Source organism: Triturus cristatus, chromosome 9 (assembly GCF_964204655.1).
Source record: "Triturus cristatus chromosome 9, aTriCri1.1, whole genome shotgun sequence".
Lineage (NCBI taxonomy): Eukaryota > Metazoa > Chordata > Amphibia > Caudata > Salamandridae > Triturus > Triturus cristatus.
The window spans coordinates 778,370,200-778,393,934 of NC_140592.1; the positions used below are offsets into that span (position 1 = coordinate 778,370,200).

Below are 23,735 nucleotides of genomic sequence, written 5' to 3' on the forward strand. Positions count from 1 at the left end.
GCGTACCCGGGCCCCTGGGGGCCCCGGCGGGCGGGCCCCGGGTCTGCCTTCCCCGGATTCAGAATCGCCAAACCTCACTTTGGTCCGACTGACCCTCTCCCTAGTAATCCGGAGGAAAATTACCCCCCTTTCTTGTAATCCGTGCGCACGAGGTGACAGAGGGGACCCTAGGCGCGAATGTACACGACCTCCTGGAGCCCTCGCTGGGATCCGGGAGGCAAATGGACCCTCATCGAGACTTCCAGGCAAGCTCGGCCATCTGGTCGCGCACAATGCTTTCCTATGGGGCGACCAGATGGCCGAGCTTGCCTGGAAGTCTCGAAGGGGGTCCATTTGCCTCCCGGATCCCAGCGAGGGCTCCAGGAGGTCGGGTACATTCGTGCCTAGGGTCCCCTCTGTCTGAAGGGACGTGCGCGACCAGATGGCCAAAGGGGCTTGCGCGACCAGAAGGCCGAGGGGACAGGCGCGACCAGATGGCCGAGGGGAAAGGGAAGGGGGAAGCCTCCCCGGGCCCTCCGGACCCCGCCCCGGGCACCATGCCACGTGGCAGGACCCCGGACGGAGCCCGGGGCGGGGAGGCCGCCCTCCCTGGGGGCCCCAGGGGCCAATGAACCCAGACGAGCCTGGGGAGGCTCCCCGGACACAACGGAACCCCGCCCCGGGCCTTTGGCAGTGCCGCAGGACGGGGGACGGGGCCCGGGGACGGAGACCCCGACCCGGGGCCCGGCCAGGCCCCTGGACCCAGCCGGGGCTCCCGGGCCCGCAGGTGCAGGGGAAGCCTCCCCGGGACCTCCGGACCCCGCCCCGGGCACCCTGCCACGCGGCAGGACCCGGGACGGAGCCCGGGGCGGGGAGGCCGCCCTCCACGGGGCCCCCAGGGGCCAATGAACCCAGACGAGCCTGGGAAGGCACCCCGGACACAACGGAACCCCGTCCCGGGCCTTTGGCAGTGCCGCAGGCCGGGGGCCGGGGCCCGGGGCCAGGCTGGGCCCCTGGACCCAGCCGGAGCTCCCAGGCCCGCAGGCGCAGGGGAAGCCTCCCCGGGACCTCCGGACCCCGCCCCGGGCAACCTGCCACGCGGCAGGACCCCGGACGGAGCCCGGGGCGGGGAGGCCACCCTCCCCCGGGCCCCCAGGGGCCAATGAACCCAGACAGGCCTGGGGAGGCTCCCCGGACACAACGGAACGCCGTCCGGGGCCTTTGGCAGTGCCGCAGGCCGGGGGACGGGGTCCGGGGCCGGAGACCCCGACCCGGGGCCCGGCCGGGCCCCTGGACCCAGCCAGGGCTCCCGGGACCGCAGGCGCAGGGGAAGCCTCCCCGGGCCCTCTGGACCCCGTCCCGGGCACCCTGCCGCGCGGCAGGACCCGGGACGGAGCCCGGGGAGGCCGTCCTCCCCGGGGCCCCCAGGGGCCAATGAACCCAGACAGGCCTGGGGAGGCTCCCCGGACACAACAGAACCCCGTCCCAGGCCTTTGGCAGTGCCGCAGGCCGGGGGACGGGGCCCAGGGCCGGAGACCCCGACCCGGGGCCCGGCCGGGGCCCTGGACCCAGCCGGGGCTCCCAGGCCCGCAGGCGAAGCCTCCCCGGGCCCTCCGGAGCCCGCCCCGGGCACCCTGCCACGTGGCAGGACCCCAGACGGAGCCCGGGGCGGGGAGGCCGCCCTCCCCGGGGCCCCCAGGGGCCAATGAACCCAGACAGGCCTGGGGAGGCTCCCCGGACACAACGGAACCCCGTCCCAGGCCTTTGGCAGTGCCGCAAGCCGGGGTACGGGGCCCGGGGCCAGAGACCCTGACCCGGGGCCCGGCCGGGCCCCTGGACCCACCCGGGGCTCCCAGGCCCGCAGGCGCAGGGGAAGCCTCCCCGGGCCCTCCGGAGCCCGCCCCGGGCACCCTGCCACGTGGCAGGACCCCAGACGGAGCCCGGGGCGGGGAGGCCGCCCTCCCCGGGGCCCCCAGGTGCCAATGAACCCAGACATGCCTGGGGAGGCTCCCCGGACACAACGGAACCCCGTCCCAGGCCTTTGGCAGTGCCGCGGGCCGGGGACGGGGCCCGGCTGGGCCCCTGGAGCCAGCCGGGGCTCCCAGGCCTGCAGGCGCAGGGGAAGCCTCCCCGGACCATCCGGACCCCTTGTCCCGGGCACCCTGCCAAGCGGCAGTCCCCGGGACAGGACCGGGGCAGCATCCGGGCCCGTCCAGCTGCCGGCTGAGGACCGAGAGGGGTCCCAGAGTACCCTGTCCCTAGTAATCCGGAGGAAGGCTACATAGCGGTAGGGCTCCCGCCTTAACCATGGGCTCAGTGGGCTCTCTGCTTCCCGGGGGCTGGGGGACAGCGGCTGGGACTCGGGCACGGGGAGGACCGACGGAGCTCTCGGGCCCGGGCGCAGGACTGCCCGGGACCCGTGGAGCCCGTCCCTGGGCACTTTGCCACGCAGCGGGCCGGAGGAGTGAAGCCTGGGAGGATGTTGCCCGGGCGTAGCCCATCTGGTCCCCGGCAAAGAACCGCCAGCCCCGGAGGGGTCTTCCGGCATACCCTGCCCATACTAATCCGGAGGAAGGCTACCCCCCTTTCTTGTAACCCACGCGCTCCGAGTGACGGAGGGGACCCTAGGCCCGGACGCGCCCGGCCTCCTGGAGCCCTGGCTGGGATCCGGGAGGCGAATGGACCCTCATCGGGACTTCCAGGCCGGCCCGGCCATCTGGTCGCCCCATTGGAAAGCATTGCGCGCGACCAGATGGCCGAGGGGAGAGGTGCAACCAGATGGACGGGACTGAAAGGACTCCCATCTGTCCAACCCCGAGCCTTCGCGCTAGGGTTCCCGCCTGCCCACGCAGGGCTCCGTGGCTGCAGGGCTCCGGGGCTGCAGGGCTCCAGGGCTGCAGGGCTCCAGGGCTGCAGGGCTCCAGGGCTGCAGGGCTCCAGGGCTGCAGGGCTCCAGGGCTGCAGGGCTCCAGGGCTGCAGGGCTGCAGGGCTCCAGGGCTGCAGGGCTCCAGGGCTGCAGGGCTGCAGGGCTCCAGGGCTCCGGGCCTGCAGGGCTCCGGGGCTGCAGGGCTCCGGGCCTGCAGGGATCCGGGCCTGCAGGGCTCCAGGTCTCCGGGCTGCAGGGCTTTGGGGCTGCAGGGCTCCGGGGCTCCAGGGCTGCAGGGCTCCGGGGCTGCAGTGCTCCGGGGCTGCAGGGCTCCGGGGCTGCAGGGCTCCGGGCCTGCAGGGCTCCGGGCCTGCAGGGCTCCGGGCCTGCAGGGCTCCAGGGCTCCGGGCTGAAGGGCTCCAGGGCTGCAGGGCTTTGGGGCTGCAGGCCTCGGTGGACGCCCAGGGGACCCATGGAGCCCGTCCTGGGCACTTTGCCTCGCCGCGGGCTGGAGGAGGGAGCACCCGACGCCCCGGGGAAGTGTCGTCCGGGCTTGGCCCATCTGGTCCCCGCCTGAGAACCGCAATCCCCAGGAGGGGTGTCCTGGCATACCCTGCCCCTACTAATCCGGAGGAAGGATACCCACCTTTCTTGTAACCCTCGCGCTCCGAGTGACGGAGGGGACCCTAGGCGCGGACGCGACTGGCCTCCTGGAGCCCTGGCTGGGATCCGCGAGGCGAATGGACACTCATCGGGACTTCCAGGCCGGCCCGGCCATCTGGTCGCCCCATTGGAAAGCATTGCGCGCGACCAGATGGCCGAGGGAAAGGTGCGACCAGATGGCCGGGACCGAAAGGACTCCCAGCTGCCCACACCGAGCCATAGCGGTAGGGCTCCTGCCTGCCCTTGCAGGGCTCTGGGGCTCTGCACCAGGGTCCCTTGTCCCGGGCAGATGGACACTTGGCAGGCCGCAGGACGTGGGATCCCAGGCCCTGACCAAACATCAGAAGGCTCGGGGCCGGTCCCTGCTTCTCAACGCAGCCAGGCCGGGGAGATAGGGGAGCCTGCCCAAGCACGAGGGACCCCAGTCCCGGGCACACGGTCCCTCAGGTTGTGCGCTCGTTTTCAACAATTTTTTCTTCAAAATTCCGCGAAGAGGCATTCCGCAAATTCCGCCCAGCCCTACTTCCAATCCACACTGTGCACAGCTTTTTGAAAAAATTAGTGAATGAGGCTCCAAAAATCTTGCACCTAAAATGGCCACCCCACTAGTCAGCTCTGACTTGCGAGTTACGTGCCAAAAATAGCAATTTTTGTTTAGGGGGATTGCTGGGGATTTTCAACACCTTGACACTGATCTAGGGTCAGCCACCTTTAGGGTTGACCACTCATGACTGTGTATTTTTTTCCACACCCTGAATCTCTCAAGTATTAGACGGCACCTTTTTGAAACACTAGTATTACAAAAACTACTGAACCGGTTTACATCAAACCAAACAATTATGCTTTTTGAGTAAAGTTCTACTTGCATGCCAAGTTTTGTGTAAAGCTGATTAGAAGTTAGGCCTGAATAGGGGAGGAAATAGTTGTTTGAGAGCTAAAATGGGAACGCTGCTCATCTCCCCCAAACCTTAAGATTCATCCATAGGAGAAAAACGTAATGAAACTTGGCATGCCAAAAGTTAGCTCACTTAGGAAAGGGTGTTTTCCCCAAGGTACCCACTTCCTCATCAGACCCCTTCTCTGTACCCTCTCTGTGCCCACAAGTTTCTGTCAATTCATCTCCAACCAATGCTTTTGGCCTAGCTGTTCTGTGCAGGTGCTGCCTAAGCTTTGACCTCACCAACAATTGATCCTCTATGTGCCCCTAATCTTTGTCCATCTGCGCCAAAGATGCTTCCTATATAGTTTTTCCACCTGTCCCCAAGCTACCCCTCACTGTGCCCCCCAACTACCCTGTATGCAATGATGCCTTTTCCCCAGTCTCAAATGCACCTAGCACCTCCATCTGTGATCCCCAGTTACAACCATTATGCCCTTTGTTAGTACACCAAGATGACTCCTCTCCACACAAGACTAATTATAATAATAATAATGGTATTTGTAAAAGCGCGAACAGCTACCTCAAGCAGAGGTGTCCCGGCGTTAAAGCAAGACAGAAGTGCGTGCAACAAGAACTCCTCACGCTAACCTAGTCCTTCGGTTCTAGGCTAAAAAGCCAGGTTTTCGGTGCTTTCCTGAGAAGTGGCTCAGATTCTATCTGTCGCAAGAAGTTAGGCAAGGCATTCCAAAGCTTGTTAGCCACAACCATGAGTGATCTCCCTCCAATCAGTGCTTTCTTGAACCTCGGAACGCATTATAGGTTTAAGGAATTCGATCTCAGGAGCCTATTCTGTTTATAGCTACATAAGCGCCATTTCAAATAGCTCGGACATTAACCATGTAAGGAGCGGAAAGCAAATGTCAGGGCCTTAAATTCAATTCTCCTGGCCACGGGCAGCCAGTGGAGCATCTTAATGTGCAGAGAGATATGATGGCGGTCGGATATTCACCTAATCATTGTGGCAGCCGCATTTTGGACCATTTGCAGTCTTTTAATCAAATATGCAGGTAAGCCTACATATAGACTGTTCGCATAGTCCAATCTAGCCATCACCGTGGCATGTATAACGACTCAGTGACAGTCCTCAGGTAGTAAATGGATGAATTTTCGAAGGCTTTTCAGTTTGCCAAAACAGGTCGAAGACACCTGCATGATCTGAGCTGAAAACGAGAGGTCCGTCTCCCATTTGACCCCCACATTTTTAGCAGATTTTGCCGGGGTGGGTGGAGGACCCATTTCCTGCGGCCACTATAGGTCCGCAGGCGGCAGGAGAGTATTTCCAAAAAATAATACCTCAGTTTTCTTGGCGTTAAGCTTCAATTTGTTATTATTCATCCATAAGGAGATATCTGTCAAGCAACCCTTAAAGTTCTTAAAGGCATTGTCCGCTTGTTCTTTAAAAGAGAACACCAACTGGGTGTCGTCGGCGTAAGATATCGCCTTCACGCCCCAATTGGCTATGAGTGAATACAGCGGGGCCAGATAGATATTAAAAAAGGAGCGGGCTGAGTGCTGATTCCTGAGGGACTCCACACCAGATCTGCTTGCGTTTGGATTTGTGTGTTTGCAGGTCAATCTGTTATGTCCGGTTGGAGAGAAACAAATTCAGCCATTTCAAAACCAGCCCCCCCAAGCCGCTATCCTTGAGTCTATGCAGCAGTATTGTATGGTCAACCGTTTCGAATGCAGCGGACAAGTCTAGGAGCACCAGCATCGCTGATGCCCCTGCGTCCACTGTCTTTCTTATTGATTCTGATACCTCCAAGAGGGCCGTTTCGGTGCTAAAACCCGGTCTGCACCCAGATTGGGTATCATGTAAGATGCCACATTCCTCAACAAACGAGGATAGCTGACTTTTTTACCCACTTCTCCAGCATTTTTGCGGGGGCTGGGAGAAGAGAGATAGGGCGATAATTGCTCAAATTGCCAGGCACTCCATTAAGTTTTTTCCTGAGGGGCAGAACAATGGTGCGTTTCCACGACTCGGGGAAGGTGCCAGTTGTTAGGGAAGTGTTCCAAATGTGGATCAGCATCTTTACTGTAGAATGAGCCACTACCTTCCAGAGTTTTGGGAGGCAGGGGTCTTCTGGTGATCCAGATTTGCAGTTAAGAATCAGAGCCATTCCGTCTTGCAACGTAGTCGGAGAAAATTCGCTAAGTGAGGCTTGTGGATGGTTACTCTCAGTTGTATCAGTTTTAGTCGTCGCAGCATAATCCGTGAAGGCGTTGTGGATGATTCAAATTTTATTATCAAAGAAGTCGGCGATATTCTTGCATAGTGAGGAAGAGGATTGGGCTTCAGTTTGTAGTTCTTGAGGCTTAAGGAAGGCATTCACAACCTTAAATAATTCCCTACTTGAGTTCTCTGCTGACTAAATACTCTTTGCTATGTACTCTCTTCTAGCAGTTTTTATACTTTTGTGTAGCTCTTTAAGAGCTTTCTTGTATGTAGCTTTAGCTATCTCGCCATAGTTAGTGCGCCACTGGTGTTCTTGGCGTTTACATCTACTTTTGTCCAGTTTGAGGACTTCAGAAAACCACGGGCCGAGGGCAGTTGCCTCCGTGATTTAGTGAGTTTGGACGGAGCCACAGTATCTATTGCCGTAGAGATCCAGTTGTGAAATGCCAGAGCGTCTACATTAGGGTCATACGTACATGGAGGTAGGCTCTCCTGTAGTGCCAGTCCTAAATTTTCTAATGTAAGCTTATTCCAGTTCCTCTTTCGGACCATGCGTGAACCGGCCTGCTGCCTTTCTTTGCCCAGGCAGATTGAAAAAGGGATCAAATAGTGGTCTGACCATACCACCTGGCAGGGGTCTTTCGTACTCAAAGATGGCAAGTTTGTAAACACAAGGTCCAGAGTATGCCCTACCTTGTGAGTCGGAAGTTTTACCTGCTGAACCAGATTGATTCTGGCAAGAGCAGCTTCCAACTGAGCAGCCTGGGTACAATTCGGGTTATCCCCGTGAAGGTTAAAATCCCAGTACCGTGGAATTAGCATATGTGCTATGTAATCACAGACTTCTGAGGTGGCGCTAGCTGCTCAGTCAGGGGGTCTCTAAATCAGGAGTCCCGAAAGTGAAATGGAGGGGCCAATTTTTAGACAAAAATTTAAACCTTCCATCGCACCCATTTTAGGCATCACTGAGGACTCAACTTCCCAAGATTATCTAAATATAATCGCTACCCCCCTCCTCTTTTGGACCCCTCCCTATGTGCACAGCAGATTTTAAAGCCAGGAGGGATAGCCAAGGCAATTGCGGGTGTGGCATCCTCCTTAAGCCATGTTTCTGTCAGAAACATGGCATCCCATTTACCCTCTTTCAGTAGTAGCCATATGTCCATCGCATACTTAACCAGAGATCTGCAATTGATCAGACAAGCCTTAATAATAGTTGTTTGCTTGCTACATTCCGCTTTATAGCCTTCCCTACTACTGGTAACCGTATGCTTTGTCAGGTTCTCGGGAACCCATAGACAGTTCACGCAGGGGCTGGGATACATGTCAATGCCACGGTTAGTGTCAAGCATACTTAGGCAGGATTTACTTTTCATGGACAGAAGATCGTTTCTGGGCCATCTAATCATGTAGTTTGAGGCACCATGGACAGCATGGCTGGCCCTAGCCGCTGTCCGGATGCGGACGGGCGCAGACGGGCTTGCCTTTGGCATGCCGGCGGCGCGCCTGCTGCGCAGCCGGCAGCTCATGAGAGTTATATACAGACCCCCGGAAGTGACGAGGGCAAGAGGAGGAGCTACGTCCCTCCACACAAGCGGTCCTAAAGACCGTGGTGGACCGGGGATCGTAGAGCCCAAAGTGCAACGTGCAAGAAGTATTTTGGTGCGTGCAGAGCGGCAATCACAATTTTTAAAAGAAATGAAAGTATTTTGCCGGGCCCCGGGGGAAGCAGAGTCGCAGACTAGTCTTCCCCCGGGGTCATTCGCGCGAGGGTAGGACCAGGTAGGGTCAAGGGGTGGAGTTAGGGGGTGGGTATATGAGCGCAGGGGAGGAAGGCGACTTCCTCTTCCTGCGCTCGGCACCATCGGGAGGGTTTAGAAAAGGAGAGTAGTGTAGGGCTAGGCAGGGAAGAGTTTTTCGTGGTGTCAGCGGTTTCTGGGTGCGGCGGACATCGCGGTTATGGAGCGTGACGGAGGCGACGGTGCGGCGACCTCTGAGGAGGTGAGGCGGGCGTTGTTGGTTCTGGGGCGGGCCGGGAGGGAGGATCTTCTGCGGCCCGGGGTGCTGGGAGAGGCGTGGGTGGGCTATGAGAGGGTTCCGCGGGCGGCCTCGGCGGGGGTGGCGGCGGCGGTACTGGCATGTCAGGAGGAGCCGCCGCTGCCGCCACCTCTGTGTCTCTCGGGTCTGCGGGGGAGGGGGCGGGGTGCGGGCCGAGCTAGCCAGGCGCGCGGAGGACGGCGCAGGAGCCTGCCTCCGCATCTTCGTTTCCCTCAATTGTCGTTCCGGGCCCACGAGGCGGACGGGGGCGTGGCGTCGACGTTTGCCGCGGAGGTGCGGCCCCCAGTGATTGCGGCTGCGGCCGGGCGGGCCGGCGATGTGGAGGGTGGGGCGGGTGGGGGAGTGGGGGGGCCGGGGGACGAGCTCGTGGCGGCTGGGGGGGGCGAGGTGGCGGAGGTTGTGGTGGGGGTGGGGGCTGGGGGGCTGGGGCCCGCGGGCGAGGCGGTGGACGTTCTGGCTGGGGTAGAGGGAGTGGGGGGGGCTTTGGAAGCTGAGGGGCCCCTGGATTTGTCTCGGGGGGGGTCTCGGGCCTCGACCCCTGGTGTGTCGGCTGGCGGCGCGGGGCGGCCGGGAGGGGGGGTCCCCGAGGTTCCGCCCGGAGGGGTCGTGCCATCGGTGGGGCTTGGTCAGCCTGCTTCGGGGATTTTGGAGGGGGGGTCTTTGGGTACCCGCCCCCCCCACGGCTTCCGGGTTGGTGCGCGTGGACTTGGGAGGACAGGCTGCGGGAACAGCGCCTTTGGGCGCAAGCTGAGGAGGCACGGCGGGCAGAGCAGGAGAGGTGGGTGGGGGCGGTGTGGGAGGCCGAGGCGGAGGGGCCCCCGTCGCCCACGTCGGAGGAGGAGCGGTGGGCGGAGCAGGAGGAGCGGGGGAGGGCGGAGAGGGCGAGGGGGCGGGTGGGGGGGCTGTCAGGGGTCCGCGGACGCAGGCAGGGACGGCCAGGACGGCTTTGAGGCCCGATGGTGCCGGGGCCCGCCCAGGTTTGAGCGACCTGGGGGGCGGGGGGGATCCAAGCCGGCGGCTGTCGGCAGAGTTAAGGGGAGTACGGTGGGGCGCAAGACGGCCCCTTACCGCCGTCAAGAAGCAGTAGGGCGGTCCGCGGCGGCCATCCCTCCAGCGCGGGAACGGGCAGTGGCAGCGGGGGGGAAGGGGTCACGCATGTCTGGTGAACTGCATGGCAAGGGTGTGAAGAGAGCGGCGAGAGAGGTGTTGTGGGTGCCTGGCGGTGTGGAGGCAGATGTGGAGTTGGATTATGAGGCAGAAAGTGATGAGCTGGAGGACGGGGAGGTGCGGGATGACTGTGACGAGACGGGCGCTGGCAAGGACAACAGAGAGGTTGGTGTGTTACAGGTCCCCCGGAGATCGGCGGACAAGGAGACGGTAGAGACGCGGCGGGCGACCCCCTCCGGAGGACGGCTCAGCGAGCGACAGCCGACTTTGACAGGTGAGCGGGTTTGGTGGTCGGTGTGGGACGGGGGTCCCAATGGGGGAAGAAAGAAGGCTTGTAGGTCGGTTGGGGTGGGAGACGGCTCTGTGCGGGAGGTGGTGGAGGCTCCCAAGGGTGGGCTCCCGAGTGAGGACAAAGCGGTTGGGGGCAAGGCGGTGGCGTCGGCGGGGGTGCAGACAGAGAAGGATGGGGGTAAGGAGGAGGCGTCGGGGAGTAAGCTCCCCAAAAAACTGCCCTACATGGGCCTGGCTATGCCGTTGGGGTCGCACTTGTCCGACAAAATAAAGGGGAAGATCTGGAAGCATGAGTACGTGGACGTATTTAAATTACTGCATAGGGAGGTGCAGGCCAAAGAGGGCTCCAAGGAGGAAGAGTGGGAGCTGACTAGGCGGCCGCGGGTGCCGGTGAATATGGAGAATTGGACCTCTGCCTTTCTCATTTACGCGAGTATCTATTGCGAGAAACATCCCGATAGGGCAATTGCATTGCTGAAATACATGGATATCATCAGGAAGGCTCAGATGCAGTTTGGGGGTTTCGCGTGGTTGAGTTACGATGAGGAGTTCAGGGCGCGGGTCAGTGCGAACCCCGAGAAGCATTGGGGTGAGGTGGACCAGGAATTGTGGATGCAATGGATGGCGTCTACGCATTCATCCGCATCAACTCACACGGCGAGTGGTTTGCCGGTCTCGTATCGGTCTTTTCAGTCGCGTCCCGCCCATACTGGGGCGGGGGGGACCACAGCACCCACAGGTGGGGCCGGACAGTCTAGCAAGCCCGGCACTTACAATACCGGGGCCTGTTGGAGTTACAATAGGGGGTATTGTTCCAGGTACCCGTGCAAGTTCAAGCACGAGTGCTCTAAGTGCGGGGGGAAGCACCCCCTTACGCAATGCCTTACACTCACCACTCCTTCCGAACAATAGCGGAATGCCAAGGGGAAGGGGCAGACTGGACAGAAGGGCCCCTACACCGGTTAGGGTGGAGGAGATGGCCCCGTGGCTCTCCCTCTACCCGGACAGGGAGGCCGCCTTAAAGATTCAGTGGGGCTTTACGGATGGTTTTCGGGTCGGGTATCAAGGTCCCAGATCACGGAGATGGGCCGACAACCTCAAGTCAGCGAAGGAATTGCCGGGGGTGGTGGCGGCTAAACTCTTGAAGGAGGTGGAGGAAGGGAGGATTGCGGGCCCCTTTTATGACTGGCCGATGGAGGATTTGATCGTTTCTCCACTGGGGGTGGTGCCCAAAAAGGAGGAGGGTGAGTTTCGGATGATTCATCACCTATCGTGGCCAGAGGGGCAGTCAGTGAACGACTTCATCGCGGAGGAGGATTCCCGGCTGCTGTATGCGTCGGTGGACGATGCGATCCGCCTTGTGCGGGTGTGTGGGCCGGGGGCGGAATTGGCAAAATGTGACGTGAAGTCGGCTTTCCGCTTGCTGCCTATACACCCGGCGGATTTTGCGCTCCTCTGGATGCAGTTCGGGGGGGCCATCTTCGTGGACAAAGTCTTGCCCATGGGGTGTGCGATTTCTTGCGCCTTGTTCGAGATGTTTAGCACCTTCCTGCAGTGGGCCTTCACGCAGCGAACTGGGCACCGGGATGTCACGCACTATCTGGATGATTTCCTCTTTCTGGGGAAGGCAGGTTCGGGGGACTGTGGCAGGGCTCTGTCAGGGTTCCAGGAGTTGGCGGAGGGATTTGGGGTTCCGTTGGCGCCCGAAAAGACGAGTGGGCCGGCTTGCGTTTTGACATTCTTGGGCATTGAGCTGGATTCCATACAATGGACAGCGAGGCTCCCGGCCGCGAAGGTAGAGGAAATTCAGGAGTGCCTCCAGTGGGCGATTGGTGAGAAACGGATTGCGCTGCGGGCGGTCCAGAGGCTGCTGGGGTTCTTGAACTTTGCGTGCCGGGTAGTCAGGGCGGGGCGGACGTTCTGCCGACGGCTAGGCATGGCCATGTCGGGGGCAGTGCTTCCACACCACAGGGTCAGGATCTCCATGGGAGTGAGGGCGGATCTGCGGATGTGGTTGCTGTTCTTGATGGATTTCAATGGGGTCTCATTGGACTTTGTGGAGGAAAACACGGTTTGGCAAATCCAAATTTACTCGGATGCAGCTGGGGCGGATGGCTTTGGCATTTTCTGGGACAGGAGGTGGTGTGCAGAGACCTGGCCGGAACACTGGAGGAAGCAGGGGAGGAGCATTGCCTTTTTGGAATTCTTTCCTTTGTTGGTGGCACTGGAAGTGTGGGGTTCTGAGTTTCAAAACAGGGCGGTGTTGTTCCATGTGGACAACATGACGGTGGTCGAGTTGGTCAACCGGCAGAGGGCAAGGGACCTGAGGGTGTTGCGCTTGTTGAGGAGTTTCATGCTGAAGTGTTTGCGGCTGAATGTGACTTTTCGAGCCAAGCATGTGCCAGGGGCGAATAATGACATTGCGGATGCTTTGTCTCGTTCGCAGTGGCAGCGATTCCGGCGACTGGCACCTGGAGCGGATCTGTGCAAGACGGGGCTGCCGGATGGCATTTGGGCCCTAGGGGAGTGAGGGTGGTTGACCTAGTGGAAAATTCTGTTGCTGTTACCACCAGGCGGACCTACAGACGGGCGTGGGCAGAGTTTGTCGCCTTTATGGGTTGGAGCGGGGTTTCTGAGGCTGGGGGACAGGTGGGGGTGGAGCGTGGAGTGTTACAGTTTGTGCTGCACTGTATGGATAAGGGGTTGTCGGCGGCAACCATTTCAGGAAAGCTGGCAGGGGTGTCCTTTTATTGCTGTCTGTTTTTTGGTTTTGACCCTACGAAAGGTGTGATTGTTAGTAGGGTGTTGCGGGGTTGGGGTAGGGAGCGGGTTGGGGGCTCTGTGCCACGGGAGGCCATAACGTTTGAGGTGTTGGTTCGGTTGGTTGCGGCGTTGCCGCTCTGTTGCTATGATGAGTTTGAGGTTCGGGTTTTTCGCTTGTGCATGGTCTGGATGTTTTTTGGGGCATTCCGGGTGTCTGAGTTGCTGGGCACGCGGGCTGGGGAGGGGCGGAGGTATGAGGACGTCAGATTGGATGCGGGGCGCCTGGGGATTTGGCTCGGTCGGTCGAAGACAGACCAGTTGGGCCGGGGTAAGTGGGTTTGGCTGAATGAGAATCAGGGAGGGGGTGTGTGCCCGGTGGCTGAGAGGCAGGCTTTTGTGAGGGTGCGGCAGCTTGGGGTAGGGGAAATATTTTGTCACATGTCTGGGGCACGGGTGACGGCTGGCCAATTGTTGGCGGTGTTGCGCATGGCGTTGGTGCGTGTGGGTTTGGAGCCGGCGGGTTTTGGAACTCACTCCTTCCGGATTGGGGCGGCGACAGCGGCTGCTCGGCTGGGGTGGTCCTGGGATAGGATCCGACAGATTGGGAGGTGGAGGTCAAGGTGTTGTGAGCGTTACGTGCGAAAGTGACAGGGCGGGGTGCTGGGTGTGGGGGGTTGGATGGAGCGGGGTTTGGCATTCTTGGTGCGTCTCTAACCTCTGTTTCTCTCTTAGGTTGCGTGGGAGGCCCTGGGGCCAAGACGGTCACATGGATCGTGGGGCATTCTTTTGTGCACTGGGCGTCGAAATATGCGGAGCAACAGGTGTACGGCCGTAACCTGGGACTCAGAGGACAACTTCACGAAGTGCACTGGTGGGGTAAAGGGGGAATGCGATGGGGGGCACTACTGCCCTGGCTCGCGAAGATGGTCCCACAGAAGGGTTGCCCGGATCTGTTGATTATACACTTGGGGGAAAATGACTTGGTTCGGCTGTCGGGTTTGGCGCTCTTACAGCTGATGCAGAGAGACTTGGAGGTACTTAAGCACAGACTGGCGGGGGCTTGCATTGCATGGACGGAGTTTGTTCCGAGGAGGATCTGGAGGGGAGCTGTTAAGCATGGGGCAATTGAGAAAGCGCGTCGAAAATTGAACAGAGCAATGCGCGTTTTTTGTGGGGAGAAGGACATCAAGGTGATCAGTCACCCGGGACTACGACTGGAGGAACCACTGCTATTTAGGGATGACGGGGTGCATCTGTCTCGATTGGGGAATGCCTATTATATGATGGAAATGAGGGATGTGGTCAGCAAGCTCTGGAATGAGGCAATCTGGTGTCGCAGGGATGTGTGAGGGGTCCTGGCCTAGGGGGTGGGGCAGGTACCCGCCCTACAGGGGGCTACCTGGTTGGCGGTACTTTGGAGGGGTGGGGGGAGTCATTAGCGGGCACACCCATCCCTCGGGGGGGGAAGAGTGAACGAGGTGGGGGTATTGGAGGCGTGAGTGAAATGGCCGAGGAGAGCCGGGAGGATGCAAGGAGGTTTGTGGAATGGTGAGGAACGGAAGGGGCATGGAGTGGTACAAAAGGGGAGTGTGGAGTGGGTGAAAGGAGTGAAGGATGGTAGAGTGTTGGGGGAAAGTTTATTCATATAATGTTTTGGTATTGTTAATGTTGTGCAGCCTGGTCCTAATAAATGGCCTTTTACGCTAAAGACACGGTGTGGTCTGTTTATTGCGCGATGCCGGGCCCCGGGGGAAGCAGAGTCGCAGACTAGTCTTCCCCCGGGGTCATTCGCGCGAGGGTAGGACCAGGTAGGGTCAAGGGGTGGAGTTAGGGGGTGGGTATATGAGCGCAGGGGAGGAAGGCGACTTCCTCTTCCTGCGCTCGGCACCATCGGGAGGGTTTAGAAAAGGCCACCCACCCGCCCTGCAGTTGAGGGTTGGGTTTACAGGGTTGGCTACAGCGTGCCAGTTTAGGACAGGCTGCGGGGTGGTGGTACTTTGGAGGGGTGGGGGGAGTCATTAGCGGGCACACCCATCCCTCGGGGGGGGAAGAGTGAACGAGGTGGGGGTATTGGAGGCGTGAGTGAAATGGCCGAGGAGAGCCGGGAGGATGCAAGGAGGTTTGTGGAATGGTGAGGAACGGAAGGGGCATGGAGTGGTACAAAAGGGGAGTGTGGAGTGGGTGAAAGGAGTGAAGGATGGTAGAGTGTTGGGGGAAAGTTTATTCATATAATGTTTTGGTATTGTTAATGTTGTGCAGCCTGGTCCTAATAAATGGCCTTTTACGCTAAAGACACGGTGTGGTCTGTTTATTGCGCGAAGGTCCGTGCAAAGCGACAATCACAAATTTTAAAAAGAAATAAAATCAGGTTAAAACAGCATAGGCATTCTTAGCGGCGCACGGCAGTCTGTCTCAGCACGGCCGGCAGCTCATGGAGTTATATACAGAACCCCCCCGGAAGTGTCCCTTCAAGTGTCCAAGTATTATATATTCAGACACAAATGCCCCCGTTGTGCCCACACTCCTTGTTGCCATTTAAATGGCTCTCGTGTGCTCTCTCTTTCCCCATGTGCATCAAGCCACCTCTCCTGTTCATTTTTCTCCTGCCACTCCCTGTGTTCTGCGACACATGGCCCCCCCTCCTTCAATCGCCTATAGGTTTCACTGCAGTTACCAATGCATTTCTCCTTCAGATGCAAAGGTCATAAATGATATTCTCACACTACTAATTGCCCTCAGCACCCTCTGCCTGTGTTCCCTAGAAGCTCCCGTTCGGTGTCCAATCACATGGCACTCCCCATTTCTCGAGCTACCTCCTCCCCTCTGTGACCCAAGGTGCTCTCTCTCCCTCTAGAAGTGCTCAAATACCTCTTCTACTATACACAGATGCAGCCTCTCTTTACTCCCCGCATTACCCCTAGACCTACTTGCCTGTTTCATGATCTTCTTGATGCCATTAAACCGTTAGACCCACTTTAGGTTTCCCCAGTAACCCCTGCTATGCCCTGGATGCGTTGCCCCAATTGCCCGGAGATAAAACCCATCTCAGTTTCCCCGATATCCCTTCTGCCTTCCAGCAGCCCCAAATGCTCTAAGCCCCCCAGACACACTGCGACTCCCACACTAATGTCTCCTAGGTTTCCATCCACTATGCGTCGCAGGTCCCTCCTAGCTGTAGCTGACCACTCCACTGGCTCCATTCACCACCCCATCTGTTCAGCATAAGAGCCACATGTCCTATTTGTCTAAGTGACTCCTCCCACACTTTTCAAAGCGTTAGGTAACTGATCTGTGCCCAGTCTCTAAGCTTGCATCATCAATTGCCTTTCTCTAAGTGTCCCAGATATTTTCTGTGTGTCCTAGACGGTCCCATCAGAACCAGCGCCCGGGCATTCCCTCTGTCTGCACCACAAATGTGCCTCCGTGCCCTCTGACATAACATAACACCTCTCATTATCCCAGGCTGTTCTGCTATGTTCCTCCAGTGACGGCACTGTGCTCCCCAGTCCCAATTGCCCGGTGTCCTCGCGTGCTGTGTATACCTGGCTAATTATAAAAAGACACAGAGCCCTACATCCCCAATTGTACCTCTAGGTGCCTCAGATGAGCCTTTCCACTGGATACCAAATTGCCCCTTGCTGCCAACTGGTCTGATTCCTTATTCTGGTGGCCTAGAAGATGCCAGGTGATGAGTCTGCTAAATTTTGACTAAGTTCCTTTGGAGTTGGACTAGTCTACTTTGTTGACTCTACCACTAATAGGACCTGTGATTATAGGTGCTGGGCAGGCCCCCCTGTACTCTGCTTGTGGGGAGCAACCCTAAGGGCTGGTTGCCAGTCTTAATTTCGTACTTGAATTGGTACGCAGGTATGGCATTGGACCAAATCTCAGATTGCTATGCAGTGGTTTTGCGTAACTATGCTAATGAACTTGACTTAAGCCAGCAGGCAACTGCCCCCTTTCCAAGCCATGCCTTCCTTCCCAGTACCACCTCTCAGGCGGCTCAGGCTGCATATCCAAAACTCCCAAAGCCCTCCTAATGTGCTGCTGTCTTGCAGCCTCACCCCAATTCACCCAAGCGTCTTAATCCCGGATTGCTGCCAATCGTACTGTCATAGCCCACTCCGTGTAGCTCAAGCCGTGGTCCCAGCCAGCTTCGAATGTCAAGTGTACCCTTATATCCCTCTCTTTCTTCCCCAGAAGTGTCCTCTCAATGCTTCTTAGTAGCACCGCTGTGTCCCCCTCATTCCTCATTGGTACAAGAGTAATCATTCAACCCTCCACTACACCCCCCAAAGAATCAACGTGCATAAAACACAACTAGGTTTCTAACAGAGATTTAAAAATAGTTTATTTCTCGAAATTAAAGCTTTATTGCGGACAGCTTTTATGTGTGGCCTTACCTCTTACAAGCATATTGTTACACCATCATCTTTTTACATAAACAAAGCATTTTTTTCGCAGAATAAATGTCATACGAACCCCTTACCTTGGGATTATACTCAGCATTTCTGGCATGCAGGGCAATTTTCTTTAGATCCAGTCTGCAAGCCAAATTTACGGTAGACACTATATTTCTAGACAAAATGAAAGAAAGACTGCATGAAATATGCATGACAACTCTCAAGCACTCTTTATATACATTTACTAATTAAACGTATCTAAGAACACGATTGCTACATTATGAAAGAATAAGTCATATTGCCACTTGCCAGTCGTGCACACTTCTATATTGCTCCTACGTTGCTGCCAATAGATCGCAATTTTTTTGAAAAAATCGAATGCACTCCATCATAGGCATCTCCCCCTCCCAACCCGATTATTGCGAATAATGTATGTGTGATCTCAGGTCTCAAATGCTCCACAGAACCAATCATTTATTGTGTTCGTTTAACAAATTTGAGCCCATGTTAATAAATGATGCAGATCTCTATACGCATGGAAAGTCTGGCCTCTAAAACATTTTCCATTAGCTCTTAGGACGCGTTCGTAACCAAATGCAGGAAGTTGTTAGAGGAGTCATAACAAGCCGGTGCAGATCTAGTGGCTTTGTTATCCTTTTGATACTGGGTATTGTTTTGGTCACCAACACTATAAGACCATTACAGGGATGTTAAACCTTTTTCTTAAATGGATGTACACAGTCAAGTTTATTAGCACCCAAAATCACACAGCAATTGTCATTAATGTAATCTTCTTTCAAATTGATTGAGTACAGAGATTTTCAGGTAAGTTTTAAACAAGCATTGACAAAGCCAATAGTTTGTGCTTAAGCGAATTTTGGAACATGGTCCAGAAATAATGCTAAACCTCAAAAAGTAAACCAGCCTTCAAAGTCTTTCAGATAAGTCACGTAATCACGTGAGCGCTGTCGGCCACATACAGGGCTAATAAAGTCACCAGTAAGGCAGGTACTCTTTGTGAGCGACGTGAGAGAAGTCAGCACGTAATTTTGTACCGGGCACAAAGCTCACAGTTCAAGGGAACTTCGACAGCTGCCCAACCCTTCTTTGTTTTATCCCACTCACTCAGTGGTCGAAGTGGGCGGGATCTGAAGGGCACCACGTGCCCATACTTTAAAACAAAAAAAAAAAAATCAAACATTTTTAGACAAACCGATCCCATCTTAGTTATAAAAAGACAACCATCCGTGGACGGTTAAATCTGAGAGTTGAAATGCTTCAGCTGAAGCGCAAGGCAGGGAATCTCCTGTAGAGCGGCAGTCAGCTAAGCAAGCCTTCTTGCCAGGGTGACTGCAAGAATAGTAAATGTGCACAACTGGTCAATGTGCAAATGTAAAGGGTGCTGAGAAGCTGTTATTGGCTTTAATTGATGGAATCACTTGATAATTCCGGATGACACATATTTATTATTTTTGAGTGGTATTGCAAGGGAGTTACTAGCCAAGCTGAGAAGCATGTGCTTTTAAAAGACAGCTATAAAAATCATTTGCACTACGCAAGTCTGGGTATTACTAAAATCTATGTTTTGGAAGCGGTTTTTAAAAAAAACGTACACCTTTTTTAGGTCTCGCCTTCCCCCAGTGCATGCGCTGGTCTGGCGAGACTTTTAGTAAGGACTTCAAAAAATGCTACCATGGACGTCCTAGAGCTTGAGTGCATGTGCGCGGGCGCGCGCTTACGAGCAGAGGCGCCATATGGCTTTCCTCCTCATGCTCATTAAGCGCATCGCTTGCCGCGCTTGATCGCAATCACTTTCGCTTTGCCTCTCTGCTTTGCACACGCTTCAACTCCCTCCCCTTCCCTCACCACAGAGCGCACTTTGCTCGCGCTTCAACTCCCTCCCCCTCCCTCACCACAGAGCGCGTCTTTCAACTTGTTTTCCTGGTTTCCTTTTCCTATCGCATTGGTCTTCTCACTTAAACTACTGTGCTTCAATGCTCTACACTGATGTTAAAACGACCGCACGATGTCCGTTGTGTTCCCTTCCTCTTTTTCTATCATTTCTTTTAAACCACAAACTCACCTCCACAATCCCCTCCCTCTAATGCCTTATCTTTCCTTCTTTCCTCTCCCATCACCTGCATGGACCGGACCTCTACACACAAGGTTAATGTCCAACCGTCCAGCCATCGCTCAGTCACCACGTAAAGCCATACTACGCCCTGCACTCCCTCCCCTCGTCCCTCTAGAATGGACTACACGGCCCGAAACAGGATGTCACCAACCAGCTAGTATCTAGTTCTTTTGCACCTAAACCCCGCACACTCGCAGCTGGACAGCATATGATACGCCTAGGGTTCAGACAGAGACACGTGTAGAATCCACAGCCAATCAAAACCTCTGAATTCAACCTGGCGCACTAGGATTGGCTCGGGTCCCTCCAATGCTCGAATCCTAGGACACCTTACATATTAGCAGCATTCCCTGACAATTCACTGAATATGTACAGACATGGGATTGGCCTTTATGCTGGCCAGACGAGCTAAAATTATTGCCAAATGATAGGAGTTAAGAGTAACAGTGGACAACGGCTATGAGGGTGAACTCACAGACTGTCCGTAAGTATACAGGTAGTCTCGGTAATCACGGTTAGGGGGGCTATTCTAGTACAGAATTCATCTGAGTTGCCAAGCAACTCATGGCAATAAGAACATAACACGGAGCACAAAAATCCAATAGGTTAGGGTTATTTTTATTTGAAAGTACATCGTCAGTGAGTGGCGAGTTGTTGGGTGAATGGATGCGAGAAAGCAGCAACGGGGGAGCGAGTACATTTGTGTCTTAGTAGAGTACGACGATGTACTGCTCGATTTTCCCGGCCCTATTGTGTTGATGGGTGATTAGGGTGACTTCAGTCTCTCTACCATTCAAGCCTAAGGGTTAGAGTAGTGAATGAAGTCTATTTTCTAGGCACTTCGACATGATCTTGTGTTCTTCCCCATAGATTAGGGCTTGCACACATATACTAGGGGATAGATTCGTTAGTCTTAGGGATAACCTGCCCTGTAGTGAGGGTATTTCATGGAGCCGTGCTGAATTCAGGCCTGGTAGGCCTCAAACGGGGGAGACTCCATCTTTCTTTCTGCTCCAGCAGCTTGAGATGCTTCTAGGTTAAAGGGGATGTTTTAGTTATGAGGTGTTATTCGCTTGGAGAGAACCGGTTCAGACCGGCCCTTATCGAAGGATTGTATTTTTCTTCATGCCGAAGACGCTACATCAGGCCGGCCGGCTGGGAAAGTGTCCTTGGCACGGGGAGGTACAAGAATTTGGTGGGCGGCAGGTTACGGGCTGGAATTTTCCATGAGAAAATGCACCTCTATATTAGTGAAAGTCTGAGGCAGATACTGGCACTTTATTCTTTCAATCCATAGGCGGCACCTAGCCGTTAGCAGAAAAGCTATTACTTATTCCAGGGAAGACAGATGACAAACTTGAGGGCGGAGGAAGACCAAGAGACAGATACTCTTCTAGCAGAATTGCCAGAGAGGAGAGAGTAGCCGATGAGGAAGAGGTCCCAGTGACTCGGAGAAGGGAGCTACGGAGGTGTGATCTCCAGGCGAGCCGAGGCACAGACGAGAAGGGAACCTAGATGACCATTGAGTGCAGGCTACACACGACTAAGGTGATGTCGACCCCTTTCTTATTAGAGTGTACAACCTAATCTTTCACTTTTCTTTACAGGTTATGTGTTACACAGTAATGTTATGTGCTTGCGTATATGATATATAATAAAGTCAGTTTGTAGTGAATCAACATGTGCTGCGTGTTCTTGTATAAGAGGGTAGCCTATTCTTCTAGTCAGCTGTGACTTGACATGAACAGATGTTAACCCTGATCAGGTAAGTGGTAACTGAATAAGGGAGAGAGGAGCCCCTCGAACCAGAGAACAGGTTGTACTCAAACTGGCAGTTCTTGTGTGATCTGATAAATAGTAACACTGATTCCCTTGTTGTATGTTATGGTGATCATAGGATGAACTCGTGCTAAGGCTGCCGTCTGGGTAGGAAGTCCTGGGTCCATCTAGGACCGCGAGGCTGAGGCTGCCGTCTGGGTAGGAAGTCCTGGGTCCATCTAGGACCGCGAGGCTGAGGCTGCCGTCTGGGTAGGAAGTCCTGGGTCCATCTAGGACCGCGGGGCTGAGGCTGCCGTCTGGGTAGGAAGTCCTGGGTCCATCTAGGACCGCGAGGCTGAGGCTGCCGTCTGGGTAGGAAGTCCTGGGTCCATCTAGGACCGCGAGGCTGAGGCTGCCGTCTGGGTAGGAAGTCCTGGGTCCATCTAAGACCGCGAGGCTGAGGCTGCCGTCTGGGTAGGAAGTCCTGGGTCCATCTAGGACCGCGAGGCTGAGGCTGCCGTCTGGGTAGGAAGTCCTGGGTCCATCTAGGACCGCGAGGCTGAGGCTGCCGTCTGGGTAGGAAGTCCTGGGTCCGTCTGGGATCGCGAGGCCGCCACTTGTATTATAAGAGGTCTTGGTATATATAGTAGGAATTCCCTGTCCTTAGGTGGTATATATATGTGGTTACTTATTGTGAATAGGCCCTAGGGAGGGGGTAACGTTCTGGCTGGGTTAGAGAGGCTCTGTTGAGCAGGTTCTATCTGATCCCAAAACCCAAGCAGAACAGACGATTAGTTGAATGACTGTAAGGATGGATGAACGTGTGTGTACGGCTCAATTAACTGGATGTGCATGGTCAAATGAATGGAGTAGTGCCTGTGTTGACGGCTGAATTTGTGAGTGCTAGTATGGCGAGTCAGTGTATGCTGAAACATTCGCATGAAAAACAAGTATTTACAAATGTAGTAGGTTTGGCAAGTACGTATCTCTCCTAGATTTTAGCGATAGGTTTGGTTTATACTACCACACATGTTGTACATAGTGTAGTACAGAACGAAGGCCCTGGCACCTACATAGGCTACCCACTGATGTTAAACTTTATTAATATGGTTAATACTTGACAGCACTGCACAAGAATTTCCACATGTAAACCCACAAAAAATTACACATCTTGTTATTCTTGACTTTAAATCGTTTATCCTTCAGCATGTAGTCTTATGTTTCAGTTCTTGAATCCCAGTTTACTTCATCTGCCACGTATTTTGTGGATAATAACTTTTTCAAAGCTTTGACATTTGACACATGCTGTCATTCATTAGCTTGTTTTGCGCTGTTATTACTGAATACTAATCGTAATCCCACTCACCACGTAGCAGAGTCACTGCTACAAACCGTAAATGCTAAAACGTCCAAAAAGTCTTGCAGGCTCCCAAATCACTGTGACGAGGCAGCAAGACACAAAAAATGCAACCCAGACATCTTGGCTATCTCTTGCTTCGTTGATTTACTTGTGGAATACTGTGATGTGGTGCCTCCCGTCTTGGTGGTTATTTTTTATGCATTTTATATAATATAATCACTTTTATTGGACTTGTCTTTTCTGACCCAATTTGTATTTTAATGTTTACACTCATACCTTGGCACTATCATCCCACAGCTGCCGACAATAAACCAGGAGAGCCCATCATTAAGGTTGCGTCTACTTTATTACTGAGTAGGCACTATAATAGTTTCGTTTTCACATGTCTACAGTTGATGTGTCATACAAGTAACCATAACGTAATTTCAATGATACTTAAGACGTGTAACATTTTAAAGTTGGAATAACTTATTGCATATTCAAATGGAGGTCATGTATTGTGTGAAAAGAAATAGGAATACATGTTCATTAGTTTAGATGAGTTTAGAAGAAATTAATTTTCTGGTATTTCCCAAAGGAGAGCAGATCCGATTTGAATCCTGAGTTTGCATGGTGGGGAGGTTTATAGCGTGGATGCAAGCCGAAAGGAGCATTAGTTCAGTGCTAAAAAGGTTTTACATTAACGAATTTTCAACTGCTTTGTAGTCAGTCAGTCAGTCAAAATACTTTATTTTCGATAAATTAATATCATAAAAAGACATAGGAACAATACAATTTCACAAAATCATCAATTCATAATTAATACAAAGTCAAATCATGATAAATTTACATACTATATCTATTTACACAAAAAGAATACAAAAGAAGTATGTTCTTTTTAAAAACTCAATTATTAAAATGTATTGAAAAGAGGTCAGTTAGATAAAACAATCTATTCACATCACTTGCATGTTACATTTATGTATATTAATTTCATGAAGTAAGCATTTCATATGGACAATATTAAAATTCAACCATTATAGAACCATATTAGTTGGATTATTGGACAACTTCCTTTTCTTGATCCTAACAGCCCCCACTAGAAAACTAGCAACATGGAACATAATCCTGGGGGTCTGCAATAACTGTAAAAACAGGAGTGCTGGCTTAACCTGTATAAACCCTGCCTCCTTT

The 23,735-nt window shown here is 54.6% G+C and overlaps 2 protein-coding genes across 4 annotated transcripts in view; one reads left to right on the forward strand and one right to left on the reverse strand.

Moving 5' to 3' along the window:
- The window catches only part of TBPL2 (TATA-box binding protein like 2), a 247,854-nt gene that overhangs the window by 152,505 nt on the left and 71,614 nt on the right, over nucleotides 1–23,735 (reverse strand). For all 3 annotated transcript variants that reach the window (XR_014969204.1, XM_085628007.1, XM_085628006.1), the window contains exon 3: nucleotides 17,397–17,484. Coding sequence is in view for 2 of the 3 variants with exons in the window: in XM_085628007.1 (XP_085484133.1) it covers nucleotides 17,397–17,484 (88 nt within the window). In the remaining variant the exon portion in view is untranslated. The remainder of the gene's footprint in view (nucleotides 1–17,396; nucleotides 17,485–23,735) is intronic.
- LOC146798833 (uncharacterized) lies at nucleotides 9,842–14,256 on the forward strand. The gene is made up of 2 exons (XM_085627521.1): nucleotides 9,842–10,127; nucleotides 13,640–14,256. The coding sequence occupies exons 1-2, from the start codon at nucleotides 9,842–9,844 to the stop codon at nucleotides 14,254–14,256; spliced, it is 903 nt and encodes a 300-aa protein (XP_085483647.1).